Source organism: Falco biarmicus, chromosome 1 (genome assembly GCF_023638135.1).
Source record: "Falco biarmicus isolate bFalBia1 chromosome 1, bFalBia1.pri, whole genome shotgun sequence".
NCBI classification, from domain to species: domain Eukaryota; kingdom Metazoa; phylum Chordata; class Aves; order Falconiformes; family Falconidae; genus Falco; species Falco biarmicus.
The window spans coordinates 56,185,401-56,208,471 of NC_079288.1; the positions used below are offsets into that span (position 1 = coordinate 56,185,401).

Genomic DNA, 23,071 nt, shown 5'->3' on the forward strand with positions numbered 1-23,071 from the left:
TTCCTCAAAAACAAAACAGCTGGCTAGACTAGGGATACAGTTTGGGTTTGGCAAGCAGATTACATGTTCTCAATAGCAACAATCCAAGATGACAGCAATCCTAAATAGTTGCCTTTTCTTTTTTTAAAAAAAGTGGTTTGTTTTATCCTGGATAGCTTGCTCACATCTGACATCAGGAAATTATCTGCTTCTCATTTTGCTTTGTTCCCACTCCTGAAAAAAAGTGCTGCATTTCTAACTTTTGGTCTCATTCCTACCAGTGATGTTTTAAAGACTATTTAGAAACTCGTAAGATTTTTTTCCACCAATCCTTGAAAATCCCAGATAATTCCACCTGAATTTTCAGTTTAATTTAAGGTATCCTAAGAAACCCTCTCACTTTAATTTCAGTGGATTCTTGTAGTGTAAGGCGCATCGCTGTTGGACAAACACTGGCTGCAAGACTGGACCCCTTAGGGGAAGGTGAGAGGCCATGTCTGTCACTGCATTTACTTTTCACCTCTCTTTTGTAGAGGTTTCAGCTTAAAATGTCCACCTACTGTGAGAAACCAGCAGTGCTGTGAAGAGCTCATTGCAGAGGTCCACTGAAATAAGGCTCCAGGAGCTGTTCTTGGAGAAAAGTAAAGGACCAGTTCCCAAATTTTCCTGTTGACAACCCCAGGTCCTTTTGCAATTTCCAGCTTCTCTAGTTTGAACAAAGTGATCTAAGGCCTTTTTCTCTGCTCCACACACCCACTATTAATTTGGTTCTGTTGTGGTCATCCTTTGATCTCCTGTGGCCACCCAGCTTGTTCTCATGAAGCTAAGGCTGTCTGGCTGTGTTGTCCCCCAGTTCATTCCCCCCTTTTCCTAATTCTTCCTTTCAACATCTATTCTCCTTCCACTTGTGTTTGGGGTCTGCCAATTAATCCATTTGTATCTCTGTATCGGAATCACTAACTATACACAGGCAGTGAAGTCACTGACAACATCTATGCTAAACGCAGTGCTAAGGTACCAATTTCAAAGAATCCAGAAAGAGAGAGAGAATGTCACAAACACCAAACCACTGTTTTACCAGGAAACTTGTGCTTCCAATAAGGTAGGAAGACTGTGTAGCCATGTCTTGGAAAAATACGGCCATCTTCATGTTGTATTACTTGCAGATAAATAATGAGGTGGGCATCTCTTTTCCTTTAAGCATCTAGGGCACGTGATTAAAAAGAAGATCATTATAATATGCCACTTACATACTGAAAACTGAGAAGTGAAAGCATTCTTTTAAAATGCAAACATAATCTTTCCATTTTCAAGTCCATTACGTGATTTTTTGGTGTTTGACTCGTGCCTTTTTAAACATTTGGACTTCACTTAACATCAGAAAGCTACTCAATCTCCATTAGGGTAGAAGGAACCCAGGAAAGCAGCAAAAGGCTTTTCCTAGCAATAATTCAAGCAATACTGCTATCCACTAACAAAGTAACACTATTTTTGATTGTATCGCAGTATTTCACAAAATAACACAGAATGAGCAGAAAAAAGTTATTCACTCCATCAATGCTCTCTCTAAACATTAAAACAGAGATGCAGTTCTTTGGATACCCAAACCCATATACCAGTCAAAGTTAGCACACTGAAACTGGGAAGTTCTTTCATTTAAGTTGTAGCTAGGAAGAAAAATAATCAAAGCAAGTCAAATGAAGCAATGGCCCCAACTTCCCTTTGTCCTAAGAGGGCAGAATAAACAGTGAGGTCCGGTCAGAAAGAGACTTACAACAAGGCACAAACTTGGAGAGGCTCTGAGTGCAGGGTTTTGGATCTGCTCTCCGGTGAAATCTTCTATTAGTGTTTACACATTGAACCAAGCAATGCCTCTGTTATCACTTGTTCTGCGCAACAGTGAAGATAATTTGCAAACACAGGACGAAGCAGGGAACTGCAGGCTTACTTGCAGTGTGTCTTTTACTGAAAAATACATTTTATTTATCCTAACATTCAAAAAAAAAAAAAAAAAACCCAACATAATACAAATGCTGACTCATTCAGTTACAAACTTTGGTACTCAGTGGTTTCAGACAGTCCATTCTCACATGGTCGTGACATACTGAAGCACTCCCGACGTGCAACACGCTGCTAGTGCAATTCTCAGAGTGACTCCGCTGTCCTTCAATCCCAGGCTCACGGCATTCTATAGTGGGATCACTTCGGGCTTCGGCTACACACTTGCCACAGTGTCATCGACGCTGAGAGCAGCTCAGAGTCCATTTTCTTCAGTTATGTATCTTTTTTTATTTCCCCCACACACAGGCAACAGTCATCAACACAATGTGTTCACAGCATTTTCCCCTTTGCCTTGTAGCCCACCGCTCTCATCAGACATACCACCCACATCCTCTTAGCAATCATTATCCTTACTTCACATTTGCGCTTTTAAATATCTTTACACTGATAACCCACCCACCCACCCTTAAAAAAAGGGAGGAAAAAGAAAAAAATAAAAAAATAAGAAGAAAAAAAAACAAACAAAAAAAGGGGAAAGAAACACAAGCATTTTTAAAGTATGTGTTCTCAGGTAGCCACAAGTTAATGGTAATTCATAAGCATAAGGAATGACACTTTGGCCATCAACACTAGAGAATAAAGGTAGCTTTGAATGCAGACAAGGGAAAAAAAAAACCAACCCCACACAACCCATAAATACATTTTAAATCATTCATCAAGTGATTCACCAAGGATTAAACTTAACTGAGTGAAACCAACCCTGCTGCAAAAGACCAGAAGAACATCCATGCATCACTCCAGTCCCACTCAAACTTTTAATTGGATTCTGACCTAAACCACATGGAAGTGGCTGGCTGGCTGTTGCAGCCCCCGAACCCTGACAGCAGGGCTGGGAGGGAACTCGAGTGGTGTACAGGATTTTGCTCTGCTTTGCACACAAGGTGAATTTCAGCTGTAACATACTATGACTGCACCATGAAACATATAATACTAGCAGCTTGTGAACCCTGATGCGGAGGGCTTGACTCTAATCCAAGATATGTGGTTACACATCACCCCATTGGCTGGAGAAATCACCACTAGGTATACATGGAGGAGCACCATATTACTGGATTTTTTTTCTGGCAACCTTTTGTGGTATTATCTGCTGGGTCAAGCTAGACACAAGCCCAGAGCTCCAGTCTTACTCATATAAAGTGAAAAACCTGGGACTCAGGTCTGCAAGGCACTCAGTGCTCTGGGCCAAGTTCAGCAAAGCGTTGCATTGATGGGTAAAAAAAAAAAAAAAAAAAAAAAAAAAAAAAAATTGCGCTTCCACTGAAGTTCCCAGGAATCTGCTTAGATATCTGAAGTTAGAGATGCATGTGAAGGCTTTGCTGGACTGGGTCTGTGAAGCGAAGCTCCTTGCAAAACTGACCCCTTGATGCAAACATGGAGTCTCTTTAGTAATAGACAAAGTTAAGCAAACACTGTTTGACATTAGGATTAACACATTCCACTGAAGAAATCTCCCCTGAGAAAAAAAATAGCTGTTGGTATTGCCTCATTTCATTGCTTTCACCTCCACAGGCAGTTAAAAACTGCAAAATTTTCCTCCAACAAATACATGTTGAAATCCTGGGCACTTATTTTCTACGCCTTTTTTTCCTTTCAAGTACACTGAGTGAAACTGTAAACCCTGAGTTTGTGTGTGCAAACCCGTATCTTGTAAACTGCAACGTGAAACTTTGCTCTGAGCACCGATATAGAAAAAGATAGGACAGAAACATTTTTAAACATGGATGCTAGTATTATAATGTACATACCGTACACATGTATGTCACAGTGGACAATCTACTCTGGTACCTGCACTGTCCTGCAGTCCGAAGTACTGTTTTGTTTAACACCAATACTCCAGCCGTAGCGTCTACAGACTTATCAGTCATGAAAACAGTGAAGAAGCATTCATTTTCTTTAAGAGGCATTCAGCCCAAATCCCAGTGTGAAGTTAAAGCTTCTGACTATAGACTGTACAACTGAAGAGCACAGGGATTAAGCTTAAATGCTATATGCTCTAGCTGGGCACGCCAAGCTCTTTACAAAGGGTTAGAATAATACTTTTTCATTGGATTTCCACAACGATGAAGATAAATGAGAAGACATGTTAAATCACTCACTATCTGTATACTTGCAGTGCATTTCATCCTGAGGGCAATTTCAATTTGTGCCTGTAAACAAATAAATTGCATTGAAATACAATTTCACAAATATGGTTAAGACAGTTGTAGTTGTAGCTGAGTTTTCTGTATCTTGTGAGTTACTCAGGAAAATGAAAACCTAGGGCTTTCTTTAAGAATGGAAAACCCCGAAACTTCCTTAGCAGCAGGAAACATTGAGAACAGATGCAGGAAAATCCTATCTGTGGGCAAATGCTTACATTCAGACTTTCAGGTTTTGCATGTAGATTTTAAATTTCTAACCTGTTACCAGTTATCTTACATTTATTGGCTTCCCAAAGTGCTTAACTGAACTGAAATTCTGGGCAGGGAAAACACTATTGGAGTTTAGTTTTACTGTCATGACAACAATTCTCTTTTGCTGAGACAAACTGCTGGCAACAAAAGAATCAGAGTTCAACACACGGACATATGTGTCACTGTATCTTGAGTGATCTTATTTTATATTTTCTTGTTCAAAAGATAAATATTTTCTTAGCAAATACAGATGGTGTGGATATAGCCCTCAGATAAACTTGCCAAACAACAGCTACAGAAATGACTGCATGTTACTGGGGCTGTAACGTCAGAAAACTCCTCTCACAGGGGAATCACTAGGATTAGGTTTTCAGCAATGTTGCAACTTAAGGAAGAATAGACTGCAGTCTTAAAGAAAAATAAATGCTGTTCTCTCCATTACAACCAGGATCTAAAAAATATTACATTCAATTTCTGGCTTTCCAGTACTTAAACACTGTCATAATTAAGGCAACTTGTGATGATTAACACAGTACCGAGGAGCAAACAAAAAAGAAAGCAATCAAATGTGTTTTCTGACATTTACACAATCTGTTTTGAAACATGCCAAAAAATAAACACTAAAGATAATCCTAAAATGACAGATCTCTCCGTTTGAAATTCCAGGTGCAGAAGTATAGAGTACAAAATAGACATCTGATTGCAAATAGTCACCGAAACCTATGGAGAAGACCCTCATTTAACTGCAATGGGAGGGACCCGAGGGCTTTAAAGAGTTGGGCTGCACTGGATCATCGCAACACATTCCAGGGACCTGAATGAAGCTGTGCATCGGTCCACACCGAAACACTGTTGCATTTACACCCTGTATTTTACAAACAGCTGTAGTGGCACTACTGCTGCTAGCCACCAGCACAGAAGCAACTCCTAAAGCAGACTGGCTTCAATATAAAAACAACTTTGCAGAAAACAATGCAGTAATTTAGTGTTGCTCGCATAATTAAAGTTATGCATACTCCACAACTGGGGGGTATATAGGAGAAAACAAGAAACTTACACACTTGTTTTGTATGATGAAGCAAAAAAAATGAGAAAACTGTAGCAGTTTTTAGGATGAATGTTTAGAGTTACCAAGTATATTTCAGATTAAAGGAGCGTGATTCTTCTTCCTTACCCCTGTAAAAAAAAACCACAACAACAACAACAACAAAAACAAACAGAAAGGCATCATTAATAAAAAGTGGATTGTTAGAGAGCTGCCACAATCATTTGAGCAATCCTTACGACTCCAAAGTGCACAGGATCTCCTTTGCTGTCACACTATTCTTGCTAATTTCCTAAGCTACTCCCAAGAATCAGACAATAGCACCTGACTTTTTAATCCAAGACAGTGGTCAGGCAGACTTATTTTTTGAGCAAACTGATCCTTGCTGCTCAATGTCTGAAACGTGTAGTGCCTTACAATCCTGTGGTTTCCCACGGACTGGCCCTGGGGAACCCCACACACATAGGTGGAAAGAGGGCAAAGAAATCCATCCAGGATTTAAGTGATCCATCCACTTAAGTTACAGATCTGAGCACTTTACCAACACAGCATCCAGCATGGCAATACGTAAGCAAAATTGAAACAATGTGTAAACATGTGCTCCAAGGAGTTAAGACCTAAATACTGTCTCAGGAAAGCATCCTAGGAAAGAAAAGTCATTAAGTTCACCGTTAACTTTTATTGGTATCAAGCTTAAGCGCTATTTAAACATCTCCTCAGTAGCTACGGATTCGAACACAAGCTCATGCTTATCTCCATTTGTAGACTGATTTACTAGAACTAATACTGCAGGCCTTTTAGTTCTTGGAATATTCCTGTAATTCCCACAAAAATTGGATGGATGCTTTACTAAATTCTCAACAAAGGCATCAGCATAAGTAAATTCTACATACTGCATATTTAAACTGACTGTCTGACCTAACGTAGACTATACATTCTGCTGAACAGGACACAACTAAAACAGAGTTTTAAAATATCAATTTATGAGCCTTTAAAAAATCATTCATATATGCTATCCACACAAAAGTAATTTTTAAAGGCAGACAGATTGTCTGATGGCAAGTAGGAAGAAACACAACTAATAGGTATATTTGCATACTTTGGTGACAGAACTGCTTACATTTGATTTAGCCTACTCTCACCACATGAATAAATACCCCATGCATTCCTGTAACAATAAGGTGGCTTCAGTTTAGGCACATATTTGAACAAAGCAAGGAAAAACGCTCTTCTAATACAGGCAGTACAATTTACTACAGTTACTTTCTACTGTGCTACATGTTATTTTCTCATTTCTTTACCTAACACAAGGCAGAAACTGCCCAGAGTATAATGTGGGAACAGATACAAAAGTTAAAAACACACATTCAGGATGGGAATGAGCTCCCTTAAGTCAGTCTGCTCACTACAGGTTGGCGCTGTCTAGGTTTGGATGCAAGACTGCAGATTGGCAAGTTCACTAGAATGGAAAACTAGCATCATTGGGTTTTTTTCATATGAAGGAAGAAGTACAGCAGGCAAGAACTACATTGCTAAAAGCTCACCAACTACTGTGAGCAAAGAAGAGGAGGGAGGAAAGCAACCTCATGATATCTCTCAGAAATACGTACATATTCTCCAATACTTGCTGTATATCAAAAATTTAAGAGTTGTTCAGAAATGTCATCTTAGATTTTGCCAGAATCCAAATTGATAGGATCCATTTCACTCAGTGATCATGCAGAAAACAGCACCAGCCAAGGAAAGAAAAGATGGAAGAGCTGCAGATGTGCACAGGATTCAGTACCAACAGTGCCACAGGTACCACACCACCACTAGAGCTTCAAGTCAGCTCTATCATGCTTATCTCCAAGAGATGACAGAGACCAAGATGGAGAACTTCTTGACATGGTGACACAGTTTGTGAATGAAGATGTGAAAAAAAATAAGAATAAAGAAGGGAGGATGATATTATGTGCAGTGCAGAAAGAAATACAGGAGTGGAAAGAAAGAACATTCATTCAGTTTATTTTGGCTAGTAAATAAAAGGGACCTGAAAGGACAGTATTTTGTTCAAATCCCATGGTCGTGTGATGTAATCTGGCTGGTTTAAAATCCATTTTAGGATTTGCACAGCATCGCTGCAATCAATAAAAAACCCCTGATCTGATGTGAAAGCAATTGGAATTAAAAAAATGATCAACAGTTCACCCTCCAGTTCATATGAAATTACACTCCTGTTCTTGGCAGGGGAAAAACTACCCCAAGCAAACAAACACTTTAAATTAGAAAGAGAAAAACAGAAGAGATACAGCAAAAGAAGGGGAAAGAAAAAAAAGCAGATAATAAAAGAAGAGAAAACATTATCCACAGGATCATTAAAGTTATGTAGGTAAATGAAAATGCTAAGTAGATGCAAGGAGAGAACAGAATAACAGGAAGAAGCCTACAGATGCAATTCCCCTCGGGCATATACCTCATTTTCCACTGAGAGCTATATGAATAACCGAAGTCTGATGACAAGCTAGACGTGTCTTGCAGCATGCAATTAAAATGATTTGGTTTACTGACTCTCAGAACAGATTGAGAAACCCCTCACACTGCATCCATTATACACCAGCAGGACACCTACCTCAGCGGGTCTGAGACGGCAGGGAGGGGGCAGCCCTGTCTGTGTTAGACAACACGCATCTTGGCATCATTAACAGTAAAAGGTGAAAGTCTTCAAACTGCTGAATGACTTTCTGTAACGAGTATGCAAGTTTTTGCATCACTAGTCTTTGGGGGCAGCTTTCACACCTGTGTTGCAATGGTAGCGCTCCAACATAACACAAAAAGACAGAGCATTGATGCAGTTATTAACCAATGAGAAAGCAATCTGCTGAGAGAATCGCCCATCTCAACGATGCACCAGGCATCACAGGCAAACCAGCTGCATGACACGGCAGGATAACCCCCTGGGAAACAAAGGGTAAATCACATTAGGAAAAATGATGGGTTTCACTTTTAAAGAGAAATATAATAGTAGCTAGAGCTTTTAATTTAAATAGCTGCTGTAAGATAGAAATACATGCACTATATACCACACCTTTTCAAAAACATCAAGTCCCTAAACTGAAATCTAAAAAATTCCTTGTGCTAGCAGTCTGAATTCAGCCTATAGACCAAATGGAAACATGTATGTTTTGCCATTTTATCTAGATATTCTATCAAGACTTTACTGACAGAATCAACTCAAGCAGCACAGCAGAGCCCAACTTCAATGAGTACTGTCTTGAGTGGCTCCATAAGGGCCAATGACAACAATTTCATTTATATCCAGGACAAAAGAATGGCACTTTCACGACAAAGTATTTACAAGCAGAGAAGAAGTAAGTATATAAATCACTTCAGTAAGGTTTCATTCAACAAATAATCTACCATGCAGCAGTAGGTGATGCCAACTAAAAGAACTATGGAAGCAAAAATAGACAACCCAAATGCTGGAAGAAAAAACTGACCCTCAAACATGTAACTGGACAAAACTCAGTGCAAACTAGTGACAAACCCAAACCTCTGACTGTTGCCACTCTTTCTCTTTGCCTCTTGATACACACCAAGAACAAACCTCATGAGTCTTTGGTAAGTCACGAAAAGACTTTGGTAGCTCTGCCCAATACTGCACTTGATAAAGATGTATGTTGTTATGCAAGAGGCAAAAGGACCAGCAACACCCATCCTGAAGGCACTTTTTAAAACAAAATGCCATCATTCCTTTATTATTTTGTGCAAGACATCCCGCACTGCGTTTTTGACGCATGCTGTACATCCAGTCCCATGCCCTGCTCCTGGCTCTGCACGTGCATCCTCTAGTTGGGAGGCTGGCCCTGGGTTACAGGCCCAGGTAACCAGACATGGCAGGACTGTGGCAGGCCAGGCTCAGGGTAGCGGTGTGAAATCGTGATTTGCAGTGGTGCCCGCAGGCTCTGCTGGAGCCCTCCTGCAGTGCAGGCAGCTGTGGGTGCCGCTGCTCCTGCCAGCAGCCCCATGGCACCAGGGGAGCACACCAGGGTTCACCCCACGTACCCCGTTCACTCATCCTGCTAACAAGTAGGACATGGACCTGAAATAAGGGTTTGCCTCCATCAGACCCCTTTCCCACACTTTCCGAGGATGGAGAGAAACAGGGGCTCAGGGCAGCCAGACGGCACTCGCCTCCCCTTGGGAGAAATAGGCAAGAGGTGAGAAAGGGGAGGTGTGCTGCTGAGGTGGAGGGGCCATCTCACGGCTTGCAAGGTGGGTCCAGAGGAGATGCCCAGCCACACTCCCCTCCCCATAAGCGAGGGGACCTCACTGAGACAGGGCCCCCAGCCACAGGGCTGCACAGATACAGGCTGCATGAGGAGCAACTATAGTGTGCTTCTACTGAAACTGCCTCTGGGCCACAAAAAAGGGGGCACTTAGCTGCTGCGAGGGACACCAAACTGCACCGATGGGCCTGCATAACCTTTGCGTTTCTGTCTTATCCCTGTATTTTAAGCCACAGTGAGGGCCTGCCTGCAGGCTCCCGGCCCGTCACTTCCCGCCCTCGAGGAGCAGCTGTAGCACAGCCCTCGTCTGGAGGGTAACCCGGGTGGCCCTCACCCCTCGCCGGCGACCGGCATGCCTGGCAGCCTGCACCCACTCACCCGCGCTCTTCACCGGTGCTCCACCACGAAGCGCATGGTGGTGCCGTCAAAGGAGGGCGGCGCGACGATCCGCGGGCCGGCGGCCGGCGCTGTGATGCTGATGACCGGCTTCGACTCGGCTGCCCCACGCCGCGGGGGCGGCGGGCCCTTGCCGGTAGCCACGTAGTAGGGGCTGTCGGCGAACGCCGCCTCCGCCGCTGCTGGGCTGCCTGGCTCGGCCGGGGCGCTGGCGTCGCTGCCCGGGTGGGAGAGCGGGCGCGGCAGGGCGCCGGCCGGCAGCATGGCGGCGGCGGGCAGGAGGCCGGGGTAGAGCATGTACGTGGCGCCATAGGCCCCGGCGTTGAGGGCCAGGGGCGGGAGAGGCAGCGGGACGGGGGCGACGGTCGGCTGCTGGGGCACTGGCACCTCCACGTACTGCCCGGTCTCGGGGTCGAAGAGGCGCCGCTTGAGGGGCTGCTGCACTGGCGTGTCCACCAGGTAGTACTGCCCGGTGCTCACGTCCAACAGCACCTTGCGCTGCGTCTGCGGGAAGGGGTCAGCCGCGGCCGCCGCGGTGGGCACGGAGGGCGAGAAGCAGAGCAGCGGCGGCGGCGCGGCGCCGGGCAGGGTGGCGTAGGGCAGCGGCGGGCGGTAGAGGGCGGCGGGCGGACCCTCGGCGGACGGCGGAGCGGCGGCGGCGGGCTCCTCGGCGGGCGGGGGGGCGGGCGGGGGTCCGGGGCTGCCGGGGCGCTTGGCGGTGCCGAAGGGCTGCAGGCTGCACAGCGCCGCCGCCGCCGCCGCCGCCGACACGGGGCTGGGGCGGACGCCGCCGCCCGCCCCCGACACCGGTACCGGGGAGGGAGGGGAGCCGGGCTCGGCGGCCGCCTTCAGCGGCAGGGCCAGGTAGTTGCCGCAGTCCGGCCCGCGCTCCGCATCGCCGCCGCCCGCAGGCAGCCGGGGGGAGCGCGGCGCCGCCTGGCCCCGCAGGCCGCCCTCGGAGCGGGGCTTGCCCGGCGCGGCGGCTCCGGCGCCGGCTCCTCCGGCTCCGCGGAGGGTAAGGAGGGCGCGGGGGGCGGGGGGGGGCTCGGCGCGGGGAGGCGGCGGGCCGCGCTGCCGCTGCCGGGCCAGGTTTTCGAAGGCGGCCGCCTTGGCCGAGACCTTGTCGGCGGCGTTGCTGCAGGGGCGGCGGGACAGCCGCTCGCTGCCCGCCCCTTTGCCCGACGGCTCCTCCGCCTTATCTGCCGCCGGCGGCGGGGGCGCAGCGGCGGCGGCGGGGGGGGTCGGCCGGGGCCCGGCGTCGCGCTCCTGGCTGGCGATGAGGGAGAGGACGTGGCTGTCGGTGATGGGCAGCGGGTCGCTCTTGCGCTTCCACTCGCGCTTGTTGAAGCTGTACAGCTCCTCCATGCTCCGCACCGCCGCCGTCAGCTTCTCCAGCGCGTTTTGCACCGGCGCCGCCTTGCCCTCCTCCCGCGGGTCCTCCTCCGGCCCCCGGCCCCTCTCGACGGGCGGCGGCGGGGGCTGGTGCCGCCAGGGCGCGGCGGATTTGGAGACGATCTTCAGCACGGCCGGCTGGCGCGGGTCGCTCTTGTTGGGGGCGATGGTGGCCACCGGCAGCCTCCCCGAGGTGCGGTGCACCAGGACGGTGCCCTCCGGGGGACAGGCCGGCGCCCTGCCCGCCGCCTTGGGCCCCGCCTCGGTGGGCTTGGAGCTGGCGTGCCCGACCGACTGACAGGTGATGACCACGGGGGAGAGGGACCTGGGGACGCCGGCGATGACCAGCTGCTGCCGGGGCTTCTGCTCCGGGCCGCCCTGGTCGGAGGCGACACTGCCCTTGTCGCTGCTGTTGTCCCCCGAGTCGCAGCTGTAGGAGCTTTTGATGAGCTTCCGCACGTCCCGCACCTGGTGGAGCGGCCCCTGGGCTCTGTGCTTGCCGTCCCTCACGTCGCGCACCAGGAACTGCGGCACCTTGTCGGGGCCGTCACCGACTTTGGGCGGCTTGGGATGCTGGCCCCTGCCCTCCTCCGGCGGCCGGCCCGCGATCTGCGGCGTCAGCAGCTGGGCGATGCTGAAGGCGGCGTCCCGGGGCTGCTGCAGGCTGCCCAGGCTGATCTTGATCTCGGGGGCTTTGGGCTTGGCGGCGGGGGGTGAGGAGAAGGCGGCGGCGGCAGAGCACTTGGTCGCCCGCTTGCCGGTCTCCTTTTCCCGGGGTGTGTGCTGGATGGCAGGGACGAACAGGCGGGACATCTTGGTGGACTTGCCGGCGGAGATCTCGCCCAGGTCGGCTCGCCAGTCGAGCCTGGGGGAGAGCTTCAGCTTGCCGACGGGCGCCCTCTCCTCCTTCCTTTCCGCCTCCCGCTCCTTCCAGGACCTGAAGGCGCTGTTCTGGCTGCGGAGGAAGGTGGCCTTGATGGCCTCCGAGGCGCTGCGCTTCACCTCGCACAGCTCTTCCGACAGCGCTCGGTCCAGGCTGCGGCTCCCCTCACGGGGCGTCGACGCCTTGGAGACCGGCGACCGGCCGCCGCCGCCCTCGCCCGCTTCCTCCGCCGTCGCTGCGGTGCAGTCCGAGCCGCCCTCCGAGTGCCGGGAGCTCTGCCGCTGCACACCGCCCTCCCCCTGCCGCTCCCGCCCGCCGCCGCCGGCCTCCGCGTCCCGGCCGGCGCCCAGCCCGGTGTAGGAAGTGTCGGTGATCTCGCCCCGCTCCATCTTGAACTCGTGCTCCAGCTGCATCTTCTTGGAGATTACGTTTTTGAGGAGGCTGGAGGCGAACTTGGACTTCTTGCTGGAGCCCCCCCCACCGCCCTCCGCCGCCGGCGGCTCCCCGCCACCCGCCTCGGGGCGCGGCCCGGCCTCGGGGGCATCGCCGAGGTCCAGCAGAGTCACCACCCGGGAGCCCGGCCGCAGCCGCCGCGGCGCCTCGACGTGGGTGATCTCCCCGTCGAGCTTGCTGACCACGAACTCGAGGGCTTTGGTTTGCGACCGGCCGGAGCGCAGCAGGCTGGGCTCGGCTCTCGGCCCCAGGCTGCCGCACTTGAGGTCCAGGTAGGTGGACCAGCGATTGATGCCCAGGGCATTGTCGGGCAGGGAGGCGGAGGAGGCGCGGGAGCCGGGGCGCAGGGTGTCGAAGTAGGGGTACGCCAGGCTGCGGAACGCCCTGGCTGTCAGGTTTCGCACTTCTTTGTCGGCATCGTCCAGCTCGCTGACGGCGCTGGAGGCGCCGCTCGAGTGTTCCCCCGCCCTGGCCGCCCCGCACCGGGTCTGCAGCCGCGCGGGGACCGCGATGAATTTTTTCGCGTGGTCGCGGACCGCGTCCGGCTTTAAACTCGCATTGCGTTCAGGAGCCGCGGGGACACGGAGGCTCATGTCGCCTTCATGCTTGGCAGCGTAAATAGTATTTTGCTTTCCGCGCACGTTGCTAGACTCATTTATAGCCCGGGAAGCGGCTTTGATTGATAGGAGAAGCTGGGCGGCCGGGCTCCCGCCGGGGCGGCCAGGCTGCTTGGACCGGCTTTCCCCCGAGCTGGCGCGCTTGGCCCCGCCGGGGGTGTCGTATTCGGAGGTAAGGCTGACGATCTCCGTGCTGCTGGTGTTCTCGATGCTGTCCGTCTGGTTGTTAGGGTCGCTGGTGGTCGTGCTGAGTGAGCAGCTATTCTCCTCCTCCGTCGGTGTGTCCCCCGGGGTCTCGTCGCTCCCGAAGGAGGCGTAGTCCACGAAGGAGTAGATCACGTTGTTGTCCTCGAAGTCCCAGCGGGCGGCCAGCCCCGCGTCGAAATCCATGTCGTGGTCCACCTCGCTCAGCTGGATCTCCTGCGTGCTGATATAGTGCGCCTCGTCGCGGCCGCCGCCGGAGGGGATGCCCGGGGGGGCGCCGGGGGCGGCTGCCTTGCGTCCCGCATCCTCGTCCTCCTCGCTTTCGTAGCCGAAGGAGGACGAGGAGGTTTTGCCTTCCGTCGACACCGGGTCGCCCATTGCGGGAAAGCCACTCGCCTTGCTCATCGGCGAAGGGCAGGAGGAGGAGGAGGACTCCGGGCAGCCCCCCGCCTCCGGAGGCCCGCCGCTCCCTGCCGCCGCCCCGCAGCCGGGGCTGGAGTCAGCGCCGCATCCCGCCTCAGCCGCCGCGCTCGGGGAAGGCAGGCGATCCCTCCCGCGGTCCGAGGATGCTGGCCCCGCGGCCCCGCCCGGCGGCCCGCCGTTCGCCGACCCGCCAACATCCCCGGTCCCGCCGGCTCCACTTCCCGGTGCGGGACCGGCCGCTCGCTCCGCGCCGCCGGCCGGGGCCAGCTCGCCGAGCAGCCGGCTCTCCCCCGGCCGCTGCGGCGAGCCGCGAATCTCCACGTACGCCGCCGCCTCCTCTTCGGTGGCCGCCGCCGCGCCCTCGGGGCCGGCTCGGGGGCCGCCGGGCGGCTGGCCGGGCGCGTCCATGCCGGGGCCGTCGGGGCGCGGCAGTGGCCCCAGGGGGCGGGCAGGCATGTGCCGGCAGGGACGGGCAGCGCTGCGGGGACGGGGGGGGCGCAACGGGCCGCCCAGCCCCAGCCCCTGCCCTCCCCTTCCCTCCCCTCCTCCGCCCGGCGCGCCGGCTCCCGGCCCGGGCGGGCATCACCGCCGGGGGGCGGAGGGGTCGGGTCGGGCCGGGCTGGGCTCGGCGCTCCCCACACTGCAGCCAGCCGCGGGACAGCGGAGGCCCGCTTGGCCACCGGGAGGAGGTGGCTGGTCGCCCTGCGAGGGATCCCGAGACGGGCCCGGGTCGCTCGGGCGTTTTCAAAGATGGGGCGTCACTTGGCCGGCGCGGACTATACAATAGAGCCGAAGTCGCTTACCCCGGTTGAGCAAAGTCCTATTTTAAATGCCAGTGTTTGCCGGAATAAAGGCGCCCGGACACCCCTTGGGAGGGGGGAGCCGCCCCTGCCTGCAGAGCTACTGCCGCCGGCTCCCCCGGCTGGAAGAGGCAGCTCCCAGGGCACCCGCTAAGCACACGGGCTTGCCTGCACCAAATGCGCCCTCATTCCACACGCAGCAGTGGCTAAACAGCGTTTTCCTTCCTTAAACTACCCCCCTGCATCCTATGTTCCTGCTTGCAGGATTTGTGTTGTGGAGGGGCACCCCGTGGGTGCTGGCCTGGCCCTGCACATTTGCAGCAGTCCAGAGAGCCATTGGCCAGGGTACCCAAGCTACCTTTTTCCAGGAGATGCCAGTTTAGACATAACCAGCACCTAAGACCTATTAATAGTCATTTCTATGGCACGCCTGACCTTTGGTGGCTGAAGGCTTTACTGAGCGGTCCCCAAGATGACACACCAAAACCCACTCCAGAGCCATGGAAGAAAAGGGCAAACTGTTAAATACTGAGTAGACATGGAGGAAAGCAAGTTGAGGAGCAGCCCTCACGTATGCAATGCAGATAACAGCCTAAATTTACAGGTTAAAAAACAAATAAGCACCTGCACGCTTGGGTGAGCAAGCTGACCTTGAGCTGGTAACATCAGACATTCATCAGAGCAGGGCTGTGGACACCCCAAAGCAAGTACTGGGATCTCTGTCCTTACAGCTGCATGCACTGGCATGAGGGGTGTGATATGTGGCTCTACCGGAGATGCAGGACCAAGAGTGAAGCAGGCACCATCCCAGACCTATCTCCAGCACCATCCACATTAAAACATGGGTTTCCCAGCGTTCCCAGCACCTCACCCCACCACATAGCCAGGCTGCTCTGCTGCCATCCTCTCTGTGGAGTTGCAGCATTCCCTCAGCCTCCAGGAAAAGCATCCTCCATCCTTTACTGAACCCCAGTGGCAGCTTGTGAGGGTCTCTGCAGCAACGGCAGGTTTCATATCCTATTTTGGAGAAGGGTCTCTACTGCCTGGAAGAAAATGAATGAGGTGGCTGCAGCATAGCCTATGTAAATACATGGTAGTTTCTTGGGCTGCAGACTAACTGCATGGAAACCATTGCTGAAGTACCAGGTGATATTTTAACAGAAAGACACACCAAACTTGGAGGGTTTGGAGCAAATCGGGTCAATGTGCAGTGAGACTTTCCCCGTGTAGTAGGGATAACTGGTTCCAATCCCTGCTGAGGCTGTCCTGCCTCCAGTGTGTTTTTAGTGTGAAGCTGGGCACCAGCCCTCAGGAGTACTAGGCTTACTCAGCCTTGATCTTTCCTTAGCGCACGTTCATGTGGCTTCAGCTCTCCTTGTACATGCTACAACTGTGCAGTACCTCCACTGTGGTAAATAGTATTAGCATTCCCTAAACACAACTTCACCAGATTTTGTGTCCCCTCCACACACATTTTAGACTTGCACCTCTGTCCCAAGCAGCCATAACAAAACCATGACATAACTAGAGAAAGATAATATTTTAGCACCTTATTAAGGAGACATTCTGGTGTTAATTGGCAGTGGGACAAGAGTATATCCTCAAATACAGTCCTTTCCAAACGCTTGGGATGCAGAGGGATACTAGGTTTTAAACCCTGATCATTCATTGTACTTGGGTGAGTGCCGGCAGCGGCAGCATCCCTGCCTCCTGCTCTGCCTCTCTTCTACCACATGCCTCCTTTCAAATGAGGTCTCCACCCCACATTCTCACTGCCCCCACCCTCTGATCCCCCAAACCAGGCTCTTGGGTGTCAGTCTCTCACACCTTGCTCTCCTCTAGTATTTGGGTTTCCTGCATTAAGAATACACAATAAATCAAATTTTTTCTCCCAAAACATGCACAATTAAAAGTGTTGTTGGGGTTTTTAAGTTGTAACAGTTGTTCATATACTCCTGCCAGGATCCCCAGACAAGATCCCCACCAAAATGAGCATTGAAACTTGACTCTTTATTTATCTGTTTCCACAGTCTAGCTTGCAGCTATGGTCCAGAGATGTTTTTTTCTGCTATTTCCCTTGGGTGATATCTTGAACTGAATCTACTCAATCTTACAAAACCAGGCAATGACTCTCACAACTGAGGCTGACACCATAATGGAACACTCATATATGTATGTTTATAACATATCTATGTCTCTACCACTGGGAATTTATGCCCCTGATGACAAAAATACATACATAAAATCCACACCTGTTCTTCTCCGTTTTCAGTTATGGCTAGCCCTGGAGGCCTGCATGCCTTAGGCAGTCAGATCAGTGTATTTCCCATGGGACTAAGAGGTTGCTACAGCATACAGAGCCACCCAAATCTTAATGCCTTTTGAAAAAAGTGAATCTGTAATATCCAGCTTAAGTTCTTTAATTGCTGTATGCATATGCTGTATGTTAGAGAAGGGGGAAAAAATGAGAAGGATTTCCTCTTCTTTTTTTTGTATCAGAAATTTCTGCACTGATGTGGTGCCAGCCCCTCAGAGATGCTTTGCTGCAAGTCTGGCCCTGAGCAAAGTGTAAAATTCCACAGAGGTTTAGGCTTAATTCCTTCTCCTCAGCCTTTCCTCTTAGATACTTTAATGTCAACTTTTGTAAAGCCTGTTTCAGAGGTGCCTAATAACCCCCACGTATCGTATCCAAAGCTTGGGCACACAGCTTGAACCCAAGGACTGACTCCCCAGGACTGCTCCCCTGTAGGGGTGCCTTACAAAGGATCAGAATTCTTCAACAGCTTTGCAAGGGTGTAGAATTTTTTTTCCCCAATTTTTTCTATTATCTATTACTGTTGCTAGATGAACTCTACAGCAAGCAAAAAGTGATAGACCTGTTTGCTCCTAATCAAAAGTACACAGGAAAACTGTGGCTCCGTCACACCTTCTTTGCAAATAACAATTTCTCGCTCTACGCTGGCAAGACATCTCCATTGATTAATAATCAGATCAATGTGATTTTACTTAATACTGTCAGATATCAGTGACTAACACATCATCCTTATGATCCTAGCAATACTTGGCTGAGGTGTTCATTAACACTGATTACTTTTTTGTGTTTTCCACCTTTAAATCTCTCACTCACTAAAGCTGCCGATGTCTAAGATTTCTGCATCTTAACCTCTCGTGAAGTGTTACTGAAGCTGTCCTGACAACCACACAAAATCTGTATGTTTAATGCCTTTCGTAATGTAATAGGTACTCTACTTATAAGCTCTAACCGTTAAAAATAACACATGCTGTTTAGCCACATTCTGCCCCTTGCTAATATAAGGTTAGATCAGACTGTTAACAGTGACGGGAAAAATAGAGATAGGCTGAATTATCTGTGCACCTTAAAATAATCGCTTATGGAAGTAGCAGGGAGGTGGGATTTAAAAGGGTTTTGAGAAGAGGCACTTAAAAGCAGAATGAAGACATTAAGGATGAGGTTAGGGAGACTGCAACTATACTCTGCATAGGAGACCATGCAGAAGAAGGCATAGGGTGTTTTTCCTTTAACTGAGACATGGACAGAAAAGTGAACAACTAGTGGAGGAATAGCAGGAGGGAAAGGATTTGATTGAGCTTTCTCTGACCAGGGAAAGGGAAAATATTAGTTTGTTAACTAACAGTAAGAATTGTTAATACTGCATTATGCATTTTAGTTCTTACAACGTTGAGTCACATTTTTTAAAAACTGAAGTAGGAATAAAAATCACAGTTAATAAAATCAAGCCATTAAGAAGGGAAATCAAAATATTATTTGCACAAGAAGACAGATGTGGTTCCAGTAACTAAGACGGCCTGCAGGAGACGTTATACTTCTCACATGGAAAGAAATGATGTTTTTTGCAGAAAATAAGGAAACAGCAGAAGGATTCTGCTGCATTCTGTGCACACAGCAAAAGACTGTTTCGCTATAGGTTCAGACAGAGATGAAGAATGATAGAGTCATAGGAAAAAGCTTTAGTTTTGGCTGATTAGTTGCTTTTGAACAATATTTGAATACTGTTAGATTTGATTTTTCTCTCAGTAGTTTTTTGATAACATTGCACATTGTCAAAGTGAGCTTTGTGGTAGACATGGTCTTTGAAATCAAAGCAAATAAATATTTAGCTTAGATATGTTTGTTAAGGAGAAAGGAAACTTGAAAACAGCACCCTGATTTGCCCTCAGGACTAGTAGCCAAGAAAGAAGGAGCAAAAGCCATATTGGGGAAGGAGAAGGGGACTTGTGGTTTAGCAATAACAGTGAGGCCCAGCACACATCATAAATCTCCAAGAGCTACCAGATACATTGGAAGGAAATACAATACCCACACATGCACATTGGTATGGAAGCTTCCAAACAAACCCAAGTGGAAATAAAATGATATTTTTGTAGCTTGCACTAAAACGGTGTGTCTTCTGGGATTTAGCAAGGGCCTGCTGACAAAGTACTGACTCCTAACTAAAAACCAACTCCTGGATGGGTCAATCCCTTCTTACACCGAGAAGACTACACCAGCTGAAGGGATCTTTCCTTTTCCATCCTGAGCCTGTTGGAGAGATTGAGGGGCTTTTCTAAACACTCAACCTACAAATGTAAACCATATGTGGGCTCTTTGCTGGCAGACCTCTCCCTTTTAGTAAAAGCCAGACCTTTCGAAGGAAAGAAACTCTGGAGCTTGGTGGATTTCAAGAGCCTAACCTGAGTGCTTGAGCTTGCAGGATTCAAAGGCCTTGGCACAGCCTCCGAATGGGAGGCCACTTTTCCTTCCAGGATGGGACAGGATCATGTTCTGGCCATTGCTTTACACTTCCCCAGCGCACTCCCATGTAACTGAGCCCCTGTGAGAATCGGTGGCTGAAGTGCTTGTTAAACAACAACCCGTGCTCCACAGCTCACTATGGCCCTCGCTATAAGCAGCTCCCACTGGATGCCTTACAAGGTATGCAAAAGATGCATATATTTTTAAAACAGATCCTCCCCCTCACTACCCATCCTTCTTTTCCAGACCCCAAAATCTCATGCCAAAACAAACAGGCAGGAACGTAATCCCAGAACGAGCTTAGATTTCTTCGGTGCTTTTCAGTCATGTTGCAAATACAGTCTAAATGTGAGTACATGTATTTATATGGGGAGTCTGCTACTCAGACGAAATAAATACTTGCTGATTTTTTTGTAAATCAGGTTAAACAGTGTCTACAATGTCATTGGTACAAGAGGATATTCTGGTGGCTATTACACATAGATAGCAATAGCACACGCAGACTGCGGGAACATTTTGGATAAAACCATTTATGACTATGTTACTGCTTTCACAAACATCCTTACAGGTGCCTGTCCATCCTGTTGTGGCAAATTTCTGCTTGCAAAAACCTCACAGCTTCCCCAGGCCACCTTCCCTGCTACCTGATTATTCATATACCACAGAGAGATGGTCCTCAGGTCTATCTGTCTCCTCCTTGCTGTAAAGCTGTTATCTCTGCCATGGGTGGAAGAAGAGATGATTCCCACAGTCTGTGCTGTTGCTTTTTGCATATGACCAGTGTGTTTCCTTCACTCCATCTTTTCACTAGGCCTAACAGCCCTAATTCACTTAACCTTCACCCTTAGGACATAACTACTAGATCTCCCATCACCGCTCTTCAGACTTTCTTTAGCACATATGTATGTGCAGGGCAAAGAAGTGGCCACAAGGTGCAAGGTGGAGCCTCACCCCTGGTGAGAAGAAGGGAGGGCTGACTTTGGGCCCAGCTTATAACCCCTGAGTAACATTCGCTATTTTCATGTTGGCATGACCGTGTCCTTCAGCTCAGGCCCTACTGTGAGCATGTTTTCCGTTCATCCTCCAGTATGAAAATACTGGACAAATGCAACTCTGTTGCTCCCCATAAATTCACTACTAATACAAATGATGCAGTATTTGTAACTGACCTTCGAGCACAACCCAAGCAGCCATTTCTCACCTTGTAATTTCACCTGCACAGTGCTTCCTTAGCTGGCTAAAAAAAGAGTATCATGCTATACCAAAGCCAAATGCCATTTTTGCTCTCTCTGCAAAGCCCGTTGCCCTATTTTAGAAGGAAGTTAGAGGGACTTTGCAAGAACAAACCCTATCAAACTCACACTGGCTGTTATTTATCTCTTCATTATCTTTTAAGGGCCTACAGATTGTACATCTATGCCAGTATTCCTCCAGGAATGGAAGCTATACCAACTGATCTCAACTTTGCTGCTCCTTCCTCCAGGTCTCTTGAGGTCCCTCTTCCCAAGACCACCTCTTCCAGGTCACTGGGTCCGTTCAAGCCTCCCATCAGGGGCCTGCCATTGGCAATGAACTTTCCACAGTGACGCTATTCTTTGTACAGTATTATCAGGTAACCCAAGAACTGCAGATGTATCTGATTATTGGAACTGTGGAGACGATTGCCACAAAACCCGAAACCATGACCTTTCCTTGAGGTGTTATCAGCCAAGCTGGTGGCAGGACAAGAGAGCTGATTTATGACCATTCATTAAAATTACACGAAACTGATTATTTATAGAGGTAGGCTTGAGCTGAAAGGTTCAGGCTCAAAACCTGTCTTCTTCATAGGTCAGGGTGTTTGGACATGGGAAAACAAGGAATGATCACTTGAAGCAATGTGAATGTAACTGGATTATCTTTCATTACATTTTTATTATGTTTTGTCTTATATTTTACAATATATTTTGCTATTTATATTCAATTATTTTTACTGTTTTTCTCATAGTTTATTAGCTTATTATTTTTATTAATAGATTTTATGAAATCTGGTTTTATTATTTTAATCTGGTTTTAATTTATTTATTTTTAACTGGCCAGGGGCCATCACATGAAACCACAAAACAGTACCATTGCTTTTCATGTACTTTAGAATTAGAAATGCAAACAGACGGGTTGGATTTTATATTGGATAATACCATCCCTTTATGCAATCAACTGCTTCACAGAGCGGTTTTGAATTCTTGCAACAATTTGTTGACATAGAAGAGCTCCTACAGATGAATGTGTGCCCAAGCAATAAACTGTGCATCTGGTACTGCAAGACTGTAACATGAAATTGCCATGCTTTGAAGAGCAGCCAGTGTTGGATTGGGATTAATTTGCTCACAGTGTTCAATAAATAATGTTCGGAGGGCCACGTGAAAAGTGATCCCTGTTCGTTATGCACACCTCCCAGCCATGGGGCCTATGTTTGGTCACTGAACTGGAGTTCGTGCAGCAAACGTCTTGGGAGTATTTCTCACTGGGCTTACTGTAAAAGCCAGCTAAAGTGTCTCCCACTGCCTGGCAATGAAGAGGAGGATCAAGCAGCCCTCTGAGTGAAGCTTCTCTCAGGCTGGAGTTTCTATATATAGGGGAACTCAATAAACACCATTATGAACCGCATGTGATCCGCCTGCCCAGAATTAAGGTCACATACATACTTTTATATATGTTTCTCCACTGGCTCGCTTAGCTTACAAATTAAAGAATTACAGGTGAGAAGCTGGCTACGTAATGAGGAGTTATAAATCCAACTAGCTCCCTCCCATCTGACAAACCCCTTTAGTCAGTACACGAAACAACTCTAGGGGAAAGTAAGAATTAAGATTTTTAAACCCAGGTGTAAAATCCATTGTAAAGGTCAGGTTTATAAGGAGACCATCCCAAAATGCTAATGACATGACAGTTTTATGAGGCTGAAAAATGATAGCTTGGCTGAAGCTGAGTAATACTAGAGCAAGGGATTTATTTAAATTGGACTACTTTTTTTTTTTTTTTTAATTTTGTCCTTGATCCTGCCAAATCTCACTGAGATGAGAAATCCTTACTTGTGTAAGTAGCCCCCCACATTCAGCTGAACAACTGAGGTTAAGAAAAGGTTATTTATGTAAGTGAAGCATTATTCTATAATCTTATCTTCCAAAAGTTTTATATATTTTTCTGCAGTATATATAATTTAAGGTTATAAAAATGTAATGTCTATACTTTGAAAAAAATATTTAAAAAATCAATTCTTAATAGCTAGCCTCAGAAACAGAAATAGTAAGAGTTGTTACACAATCTTTAACACAGTTTTAACTGCATTTCTCTGTTGTAGTACGTGAGGACAACCTGTCCAGAAAAGCTTATAGTCAAATGTA

General features: G+C 48.7%; 1 protein-coding gene across 2 annotated transcripts in view; it reads right to left on the bottom strand.

Annotated features, from left to right (window-relative positions):
* Window positions 1-2,544: 2,544 nt before the first annotated feature.
* The window catches only part of C1H4orf54 (chromosome 1 C4orf54 homolog), a 48,677-nt gene continuing 28,150 nt past the window's right edge, over window positions 2,545-23,071 (bottom strand). Inside the window, exons 1-3 of one of the 2 annotated variants that reach the window (XM_056339779.1) lie at window positions 8,090-22,981; window positions 5,491-5,609; window positions 2,545-4,187 (exon numbers count right to left, since the gene is read on the bottom strand). In XM_056339779.1, coding sequence (XP_056195754.1) covers window positions 10,134-14,570 — 4,437 coding nt within the window. In that variant the 5' untranslated portion in view covers window positions 14,571-22,981 and the 3' untranslated portion in view covers window positions 2,545-4,187; window positions 5,491-5,609; window positions 8,090-10,133. Of the gene's footprint in view, window positions 4,188-5,490; window positions 5,610-8,089; window positions 22,982-23,071 lie in introns of those variants that run through there. The other variant, XR_008822008.1, reaches the window with a different exon arrangement.